We start from the raw sequence: 11,050 nt of genomic DNA on the forward strand, positions 1-11,050 counted from the left end.
CACACACATGCACGCACACACGTGCACACACACTCACAATGAGCAGCGCTGTAAACCTCTACTGCAAACTTGGCCTTACGAGCAACTTTGAATCCACTTATTGAACCCTATTTCACCTCCGATCACACTTTGTTGTCATCACTCCACACACCAAATACACAAGGCATACATTTAAACATGGCACATGATGCACACACACACATACACACGATCATCTTTTTCACATTGCAGATTTTGTTTTTTCCTTTTTTTTTAAAAAGAATCTTTATTTTGCACTGTAACTACCTCCCTAACAGTCCCCCATTGTCCCCCATGGACAACTCAGTTTTTCTTTTCCCCTCTTGTGTGACATGCTCATTACTTTTCCACTTCCTGTTGACGTCCCTACTTTGGACCAGGCTGTGAAATTTTGTTTGGTTTTTATTTTGAATTGTGAGTCTGTGTGGGAGTGTGAGCGTTTCAGTTTCTCTGCATGTACTCCTTCTGTGAGTGCTGTTGGGATACGTCCGTATCTGAGTCTCTTCCCTTAAATGAGACCGTGTGTGTGTGTGTTTGTGTGAGAGAGAGAGAGAGAGACAGTTAATGTGTGTGTGCTTGGCTTCCTGTGCACTGTATATTCTCGGGGTGTGTCCTGCTCACCCTGTCTGTATGGTCCATCTGCAGCCAAATGGAGGTGGCCAGAGCAAAATGCCGGGCTCCTTCCTGCTGCCCCCGCCACCCCCGGTGGCACGCCCTGTGCCCCTCCCCATGCCCGACTCTAAAACCATCAGCACGCCCACTGACGGTGGACTCAGCTCACCCGCATCTCCGTGTAAGTCACCCCCCCCCCCCCAACTCCCCTCCACAAAACCCCATTAATGCCCCAGTGTTCCCGCAGACTTTCCATAGAGGCCAGTCCAATCTTAGGCCCCCGTTGGATAGTTAGCACATACCTGGAAGTGATTTCAACCAGATATGCCCGAGTACTCCACCAAGTTCAGTAGACTAGAATAGATGTAGCCATCATAGCGGTCTCGGTCTTCATGTGAATTAAAGCAACAATACGGCATTCCTCCGAGGAATCACCTGGAAAAGCACAAGTCTGAGACTTCTACGATGGCTACCGCTGCAGTTTTTCATAGCTTACCTGGTCATCTTTTATCGAGTTTGACCTCAGCTTTTAGTAAGGTTGCAGTCTCAGCAGCCCCAGGAGCTTCACTCCGATTCCATCCATCACCTTGTGGACTGTACGTTACTGTACTCGTACCGATCTGTCCAGGGAGCAACAGTCCTGTTGAGGCAGAAGCCACGCCTTTGCCAAACCAGAGATCCTCTTTCAAGCTCCTCTGCACTTTTTGCTCTCTCTTATGCTCTGACATTTGGCCTTCTTTCTTTCTTTCTTTCTCTCTCTCTCTTCATAAGTTTGCAAACCGCCTCAGCCTCAGTCTTCCTCCGTTTCTCTCTCCTCTTCCTTTCTCTCTCTGGCATTGGGGTTCCTGCTAGCACCACAAGAGGCAGTGTAGTTTCTCTCCCTTCTTTTTGATGTGTTTTGTAGTTTGGGGGAGCAGAGTAGGGCCGTGTGCACGTTGCCTCTGTAGCTGCAACCCTTTGATCAACACAGACTTTGCATGTCTGTCTGTGACAGCAGCAATACAATTTGCCCCCCTTCTCTCATTTCTTTTTTTTTTTTTTTGCTTTCTTCTTTTCTTTATTTGATATATTCTATTATCCTCCTTTCTTTGTTTCTTTTCCTTTATTTCTCTCTTTTTTTTAACTTTTAAAGGGAACAAAATTAGGGCAGTTGGCGTGGACTCCAAAAAAAAAAGAAAAAGAAAACATCATGCCCCACTTTATCCACCCGATCCCCTCGGCACTTTCACACAAATCTCACAACAATTAAAAATTGAGAACAACAAAAAACATGAAAACCACAGTGTAACAAGAACAACCCATTTCTCTGAACATGAATGGTAGAGTTTAATCAGACCTGTCTAATTACCGCTGCACTGGGGGAGCGGGAGAGAGGCGTGTCGTCAGAGAGCGGTGAGGATGTGCTCGGTTCCACCCAGACAGGTGCAGTGCGGGAGTCGGGCCATGGGAGAGGCACAACGAGAGGGGGCACTGGACGGAGCGGCCGGGGCACCTTCTCCTCCTTTTTGTTTTAACTTTTTTCCCCCCCTCCTCTTCCTGTTCTTTCAGCTTTTTCTCCCCCTCCCCCTTTCCAACCCTCTCAGATTAATGTGTCACTCTTATTTATTTATATGAACATCTATATAAATAAATATCCTACTTTTCCGTCTTTTCTCTCATCCCAGTGACTGTTATCACTGTATTTTTTTTTTCTTCCGCCAATGATTTTGTCTTTGATTCTCAAGATATCGTGATCACAGTCATGAATCTCATGTGTACACACATACACACAAACACACACACACACACACATGCACTGACACACATGGTACACACTCACCCTCACTCATGTATCAGTCTCCAGCCCTGTCACTGTCACCCCCACACATCCCCATCCCCCTCAACTCACTCAAGCCATGCACAGCGAAGTTTCTACTTAGCTGTTGGATGTTGGAGTCCAGTGAGCACAACTGCCCTAAATTTGATCCTGTGGCATCATTACTCGGTGTCACTATGTGGACAAGATGCTCCGCTTAACCTAATAAAGTAGACGGAGCGATGGTGATGAATGTAGCTGGTTCCTAGGTCACCCTGTTAAGAATGCCACAGCGAATCCCCCCGTGGTTTTCTGTGATCACAGCGGCTTAATGCTGAGGTTAGGGGCTGCTGAGGAGCGCCTGTGACTAACAGCACAGCCATATATTTAGGAGAGAAAAAAAGCTTTTCTGTTTTAGCACTAATCACTAAAGACTGTATGCCATATTTTTAATCACAGAATTAATTGTTAGATAGAAGAAACTAACATTTAACCAGCCCAACACACGAACAGATCACCCAAATGACGATCAAATATCCCTGACCCGTACTGTCTTTCCCCAGTAATTCATCTGACAGCGATATTTAGTCACAGCCTCTGCAGGTTTATATCATTTAAAAAAAACAAAAGAAATGACGAGAGCATCAAACTCTACGATGAGCTGAGTGTGTATGTGTGTGTGTAAAAGCATGTACACACTTGTATCTCTCTGTTTGTAGCATACTCCACGCCAGGCTCCACAGCTCCCAACCGGTTTGTCGGCATCGGAACACGGGACAACTTTCTGAATATCCCCCAGCAGACTCAGGTACCCCGCCAACCTCCCTCATTCAATTAACATCCACATGTCCACCTCTCCCTCCTCCACCTCCTCCACCGCCTCCTACTCTGTTTTATGTATTTTTCTTTCTTTCGCCTCATCACCCGGCGCGAGCCTTAAGGTCCACACGTACTCCGCAAGAACAGAGAAATCTGTTCCCTCTCTCACAGAGCTGAGAGAGAAAAAAAAACCGAGATCATTCTTTTTCAGCAGCCTTGATTTGGGAAGTTTCTCCCAACGTGTTCTCCACACGTCATCTCGGCAGAACTTTTTTTTTTTTATCTTGTGTGTTGTCCGACAGCCATTGTGCGATGGGTCAGAGGTGCACCATGGCTTTGGTTGAAGCTCAAAAGCAGTAGCCAGATGAGGACTTCACAGGAGTATCACATGTCCTAACCTAAACAAACCCTGTTCCTGCCCTTTGTACCTCGAGAAGACAAACAAATTTCTCTGTCCTTGCGGAGTAAGTATCCACCTTTACTCTGCACAGCGCTGCACACCGATGCCACTTTCCAGGCATCCTCAGGGTTTGGTGGACAAGCATGTGATTCAAAGTGAAGGCTATGAAACAAGCAACACTCAGACAATGGCGCTGCCTTGACAACATCTTTATCCAGCCAAAAAAAAACAAAAAAAAACAAAAAAACAAAAAAGCAAAAACCCTGATGAGCAGATGACACGTAACCATCTTTTTGTTTTTCCTTCATCTGAATTTTTGCAGTTTCCCCATCTCAAATTCAGCTTGTTCCCGAGCGTGGTAATGCCTCACTGCAAAGTTCTCGTATTGATGGATCTGTCAAGCTCAGTAGATTTAGGAAACGGTGGGGTTTTCATTAAAAAAATGGAAAATATCTTTCACAGTAGGGGGTGAATACATTAGAGCTGATAATCTGTGTTCTGCCACCTGCTTTACCGGAGAAGAATGCATCAAACGCTCCACAAAAAAAAAACAAAGCTCCTTTCTCCATCTGACGCTGCTGAACACGAGCTAAAATAGGAAACGTTTACTGGAGCATCCACCGATCAGCCATAACTTTTTGATCATCATAAAGTAAACTGATTAGCCCTCATATCTCTTTAGTATTGCACCCTTTAGTAAGTCAGATGAATTAGACAGCAAGTCAACATTTTGTCCTTAAAGTTAATGTGCAGAGATTTGAGAAAGAATAGGAATTTCTTTTGCAACATGTGCAAAATAGTACACTAAAATTGGCTCACAGGATTTGACCCATCCTAAAGGAGCACCGGGCTTCTGGGAAGCATTCAGAGGTTTAAGGCTTAACCTTGTTTAAGCCTCCAGAGCGGTAGCGATAAGGGTCACTTTCCCCACTAAGATCCCTTGTCGTTCCCAGTATTTAAACCAGCTACTTTCTGATTACAAGCCACACTAATCTCTGGGCCAACCCTCCAGGGAGAAGGACTGAATTATGACATGTAGGTGACTGGGTCAGAGGATCTCCAAAACTTCATCTCTCGAGCAGTGAGGCAGTGAGGGCTGGCACCTCTTGGTCCAGTAGACAAGCAAGAGAAATTGCAGGTGGCAAAATATGCTGTGATTCACAGCTTTGTAGCTTATGAGGCAACAAAAAGAGAACCTACACAATGTCCAGCATGCGCTCATAATGTTATGGTTTATCTGTGTATTGGAGAGGAGTTTTGAGGAAAGAGGGGTTTGGTGGGTTTCACACACAAATATGATGCGTTAGTTGTTTGCAAACTTGCTTTGCTGCATCGAAACGGCGTTGCCCCTGAATCAAGGCCTGAGTTTCAGTATTGGTTTACAGTACCTCCACCACAGTCATTTCCCCACAGTGAACGTCAGCAGTGCCAGTTAGTTTTCAACTCCAGCAGTGTTGATTTATCTCTGCACGGCCCCACGGTGTGTATTAGTGCAGCGTGTGAGGCCAGCAGTGCACTACATTGTGGTTTCAGCTTTGGCTGCGCTCTGCCACTGGGCTGCAGTGTCTTGGGCCTCCTCCATCACCAACACAACTTTTCTCATTAGGGGCTAACCGCACCTGCCTGTAGCCAACTCGGCTCTCCTGTCCTCCCTACACATGGAAACAATCTGCATTCCTCCTCAGCACAGCTCTGCTCGGCTGCCCCCCCCTCGCTCCCTCCCTCCAGTGCATCGGCAGCCCACCCTCCCTCTCTCTCCCTCTCTCTCTCCCTCTCTCCTCCTGCTGCTCCCTTTAGTATTTTCAAGTTCCCCACCTGCACCACTCTCCTACAGATGTAGCTCTGGCACCGAAGGGACATCCAAATGCGTGTCAGCCCATATGCACGCATGCACATACACTTCAGCTCCGTGCCAAAACTCTTGCCCCTCATTCTCCCCCCTTAAAAAAACAACAGCTGCTCAGAATGCTGATAATCTCTACTATTGCTTATCGAATGCAATTGAACAATCTCTTTTTTTTTTTCTTTTTTTTTAACATTTCCGTGGGGTTTACAGCAAGCACAGCGAGAACCTGGGCATCAGTACCAACTGCGCCCAGTAAGCTGAGCCTAGTAGGTCAGCAACAGCCTCAGCCAGAGCGAGTAACAGAGGTCTGTGCCTATCCTGCTGTTCGCTGGCATATGGTGAGGTTCAGACGGCGGCCCTGCCAGCCCGCCTCGCTGCCTGCTCGCCAACTAGCCAAGACGGAAGGGAGAGAGAGTCTTTCCACTGCCGTCGGAGCAAGACGCGGAGAAAAGCTGGTCTGAGGAGCTCTCTGGTGGCGAGGCCCGAGCTGTGCAGGAAGGGGCGTATAGGGGGAGACGGGGAAGTCTGCAGGAAGAAAAAAAAAAAAGAGAAGTCAGAGGGACCGAGAGAAAGCGAGAGAAGAAAGAGCGAGGGAGTTAGTTGAAGCTCGCTGCGCTCCACAGTCACGTCCTGGCTGTCTGGTTGCCCGCAGCAACCAGACATGATGTCATAGGCAGTTGAACTTGAAGCGGGGGGGGATGTTAGCGAGTAAAGCGGGGGGGGGGGGGGTCACTTTCCACTGCCAAGCACTACACTGAGAGCCAGGGAGGAAAAGAGAAAGGGGTTAAAGGAAGTTGGAGCCAGGAGAAGGAGGAGTCATCTCCCAGCAGCAGCGGGAGGCAGAGGTGGCGGAGGATAGCCGGAGGTTTAAGGGGCCTGAACGTTTCTCCTGGTTTGCTTGACACTGAGCGGGGGGGGGGGACAAGAGCGAGCTCGCTGGTAAAGGTGTGGCGAGTGGCTGCGCTCCCCGGTTCGAGGCCTGTGGAATGTCAGAGGCAGCCAGAAGAGCTCCGGCCTGCGCCAAAGCCTCCACTCTGACCTCTTATCAAGCTCAGAAACTGGATCCCGGCAGCCGCTTCCCTCAGTGGCTTTATACTGTAGCCTCAAGCTCCTCTGCCCCACAGAGCGCACACACACACACACACACACACACACACACACACACACACACACACACTAGCAGGATCGCCTTACATCCACACCGGTAGCACATGACAGAGCTGCTGTAGTCCCGTGTTTGCTCACTGGAAAGCCATTCAGAAATGCTGTGGTAATTCTTTTTCTAGCTCAGCAATAACAACTGTTAATGAGTGAAGCGCTGCAGTCAGCCCTGGTAAAAGCAGCAAGCGGTGAGGTTGAGGTGGTAACTTTGTGATCAGGGCTGTATGGGACAGCTGAGCTCAGCACATAATGAGAGCGAAGGGGGAAAAGGAGTAGTAGTTTGCCCCCTAGTGGGTAAAGTCTGTCTTTATCTCCATTCACTGCAGCCTGTGGCAAAAGGAAAGGTTTGTGTGTAGTTTACACAATGTGTCTTTTTAGTTCGTACAACAAAAAAAGTAGTAAAAATTGCTATCAGAGTGATTGATTTAGCCTTTTTTTTAGCAGAAATATGTAATATAAGGAGGACTGCATTAGATCTAGAGTGGTTAGCACTTGCTTCAAGTAATTTTACAGCCTGGGTTGGGGTCAGGGGCTTGTCTATATGGAGTTTGCATGATCTCCCTGCATGGGTTGTCTCCAGTTTTCCTCCTACAGTCTAAATACATCCACTGTGGACTATAAATTGCCTGAATGTTTGAATGTTTTTATGTTTGTCTGTCTCTGTGTTTGCTCTGTGATGGTTTGTGGTCACCATCATGCATCCTGCCTTCATGCATAGTCAGTTGGGTTCGGCTCCAGCCGCCCTGGGTTCAATAAACCGGGGTAGAAGATGTCTGGATGTTGAAGGGATTTACATTTTGGGGACTTATGGCACAGGATTGGAAACTTAAAAACTGGAATTCAGTGCTTGTTCCAGCTAGTTTTGTTTACATAAATGCCAACATGACTTCTTCTGCTTAAACATTCGATCAACACCATAATTGGAAGTGAGTTTTTGTTTCTATAATACTGTTTTGTACTCATACTTCATACTTTTGCATTCTATATTGTTTCAGCTCTTATGTTTGTCAGTATTTTCTTCACAGCACATCAATACTAAATGCTGATTTCAATCTGTAATGTGCCTGTGTTAATGTGGTTCAGTGATTAAAACATCTTTCTTCTGTTTTTCTTTTTGTTCACAGTCCTGGTTCCTCTGACAAGGCCTCTCTGAATCAACAGCTAAAATTGTGTCATGAAAATTGGAAATCGGAAAAAGAAACACATCACCACTGATAAAGAACAAACTGCTGACACTAAAAGGTCTTTCTCTCTCGCCAACACTATTCAAAGTACTACTATGGAACCCGAAAAGCCCCTCGCCGCCCCAAGAGGACTCCCAATCCAACTCCATTTGAGCAGGAACCTTCGTCCCCTTTTATGCAGGAGGCTTCAATGAGGTTGAGTGGACAGAGTCAGAATGCAAGAAGGAGGAAGACGAAGCTGAGGAACTGTCTCACACACCATAAAATGTCAGAAAGGAAACACAATATGGCACCGTGACAAATGACCAATTACACATTTGTTGTTCCTTTTTTTTATGATTAATTTTTCTTTTTTTTTTTTTTCCATTTTCTTGTCTCCACAATGAAACTCCATGCATTGGCTGGGAGATCCAACAAAAAAAAAGAAAAGAAAAGAGTACATGTAGTGGTAAAAGGTGAAGTGTCTGATGTGCAAGTTGAAATGATCGCCACCCAAATTGCACGCCTCCGTATCTGTGAATTCTTCTGCGCATTTCTCCTCCAGGTACATGATCACGCCCCACATCCGCCACCGCCTTCCCCCACTCGGTCCACCTGGAGCCCGGTGCCGCTCAGGGTCGCGACCCCAGTCACAGTCACAGCCGCACACCTGCGCGTTGCCGCGCTCCGCTGCCTGCGTCGCTCAGCCCTGAGCCTCTCTCATTTCCGATTGGCCAATCGTAGTGACACCATCCAATGGTGTGACGTATATGCACTAAGTGGCTGGTCTTTGTTTACCTGTCAAAGTATCAGGGCGTACTGCTGCGGGAGAAGTGATAGCCATACGGCGAGTGCTAGAAAGTGAACACACGACAGTCATAACACTAACTCTACATGTGCTCTTTCGTCCCCTCACCTATGCACTATTAGTTTTTAATAAGGGATGAACAGTCTTGCACATCGATGGTCAGGTGAGCGATCGGAGGAGCAAGTCGAGGCGGGACGCCGCAGCAGGTGTGGGGCCGTGTCAGTGTTGAGGTCCAGACCCTGAGAGCACGCACACACCCATGCACACACACACACACACACACACACACACACACACACACACACACACATGCACGCTTGTAGACAGTACAGGTTGGCCATGCTATCCACAACATTCTGTCATGCAGTCACTCACAATATCATGTTGTTATTCACAAGCTTGACATTTACAATAATGCACATGCAGCATCAACTTCAAATAATTAGCTTTAATTTTGTTCATAGGTGTTTTCTTGCTTCTTCTTTTTCTTTTTTTTTTCTTTTTTTTCTTTTTTTTGCTAGATTTTGTTTTGGGTTTGTCTCACCAGGATTGTTTTGGCTTTTTCTTGCATGCCATAACACTTTTTTTTTGTTTGCAGTAAATATTCAAATATCATGCTTGTTGGTTTTTTTTTTTTTTTTTTTTTTTTTTTTTAGCAGAACAAAAGCAACAGTTTCTGAAATCTCTCACTTATAGACAGCACAGTAACAAGAGCTCATCATTTACATCCTTTGCATTGCTTCACCCCACATCCCTTCGTCTGGTCACAGAAAAACCCTGAGGAGCACACATAGACATGCACACTCACACAAACAGACGCACATAAAATGCACATTGAAAGCACCAACAATCTGACATGAAAACAACAAATTAAAGGGAAGCCTTTCATTTGGTTCTCCGATCTGCCTTTGTTAATGGTTTTTCATTCAGTTAAAATCTTGTCTTTTTAATTTGAGATATTTTTCTACGTCAATGCTCACACTGAAAATTGCTGTTGGTATTATTTTTTATCATGACACAATTCAACAAAAGCCGACCTCACAAAATAACTGGACTGCCTAGCTGTTGGTTCTGTTTTGCAGGGATAGTAAACCGGGCTGAGACCATGTTCTCAGCCCCTTCTAGTAACATTAGCTCTATGTACTAAAACCATATATCAAGACTATAACAATATATGGAAGTGCCTCTGTATTCCCATCATGCAATTAGTAATAAACTTGACTTCAGGTTCTCTTCCCACATATAAGCTAAAGCTACGGGGAATGGTAGCATTGGTGCATGTGGAAACCATTGGCCTAGGACAGATCTTTATAGAGGACTGCAACCTTTTTTTTTTTTTTTTTTTTTTTTTTTTTTTTTTTTTTGTAAAGACAGAGAGAGAGATCTTATACATATATATTTATGATATATGCTCCTTTTTAACTTTTACTACATGAGCTTGTTGGCAGTCTAGTTATTTTCTGAACTCTCACTCCCCCCCCCCCCCCCCCCCCACGACCCTGTTTCAGTAACATCACCTTACTGTTACCAGTACGAATCAAACGACACATGCCATCGCCATCTGCAGCGCAGCATTATGATACCTAGATAAACATGTCAAAAATCGACAGTAGGTTTGAAGAAAAAAAAAAAAGTGTTTGTTTTTTGATGGAAAGTATTATTATTGAAAAATATGTGTCGATTGAGCCACGTGCAATGCATTGGGTAGATCATTGTGTTTGTCTGTTAGAGATTTTTAAGAAAGCTAAGAGAAAAGAGAAAAAAAATGTATTTGTTTCAAGTCCATAAGCTCCGGGACTCTAAACTAGAGGGCCATGAAAAATCCTAGTCTTTGTAAGTTGGGGGTATTTGTTTTTATTTCCTTTGTCTCTTTTTTTTTTCTTTTTTTTTTTTTAATGTTTTATGTATAATCATTTGTTTATAAAAATGTGGGAGGGCTGAAGGAAAAAAAAATCTACACAACTTCAGAAAAAAATCTCTATCATCAGATGAAAACTGGTGCTTTAACACTATAAAGTACATTCAGAAATATTATAAACGGATGAACAAAAATAACAGACCATTTAGGAAACAGCGTTATTCCTCTCTCTATTTGTATTCTTCTATTTGTATTGAGTAGGGGGAGAGGTTCCAAATCCTTAAGGTTGTGACACAAAAGGCATTTTGGTTCAACCTTTAGTAAGAATAAAATAAACCTATACTGTCAAGCCTGTTCATAAAAAAAAACCTTCTTGAGCACTGCCTGAAATTCACCAGCAAAAAACTAAACAACCCTCCCAATTTCTTTCGTTTTTTTTTCCACACGCATTGGCGTCAGAACGCGACGAGCCCCTCCCTGTTACTGCCGGAGATGCTTCACGCCCCCAAATCTTTTTGTCCCCATTTTTAGAACAAACCTCTGAAGGTTGTGATGAGACACCTGAAGTGG

General features: G+C 45.0%; 1 protein-coding gene across 14 annotated transcripts in view; it reads left to right on the plus strand.

Moving 5' to 3' along the window:
* The window catches only part of nfixa (nuclear factor I/Xa), a 107,129-nt gene extending 98,865 nt beyond the window's left edge, over positions 1-8,264 (plus strand). For 9 of the 14 annotated variants that reach the window (XM_030093007.1, XM_030093004.1, XM_030093010.1 and 6 more), the window contains 3 exons: positions 664-811; positions 3,145-3,233; positions 7,776-8,264. In XM_030093007.1, coding sequence (XP_029948867.1) covers positions 664-811; positions 3,145-3,233; positions 7,776-7,790 — 252 coding nt within the window. In that variant the 3' untranslated portion in view covers positions 7,791-8,264. The remainder of the gene's footprint in view (positions 1-663; positions 812-3,144; positions 3,234-7,775) is intronic. The other 5 variants (XM_030093012.1, XM_030093014.1, XM_030093009.1 and 2 more) reach the window with 2 other exon arrangements.
* The last annotated feature ends 2,786 nt before the right edge of the window (positions 8,265-11,050 follow it).

The sequence above is a fragment of the Salarias fasciatus genome, chromosome 6 (genome assembly GCF_902148845.1).
Source record: "Salarias fasciatus chromosome 6, fSalaFa1.1, whole genome shotgun sequence".
NCBI lineage: Eukaryota > Metazoa > Chordata > Actinopteri > Blenniiformes > Blenniidae > Salarias > Salarias fasciatus.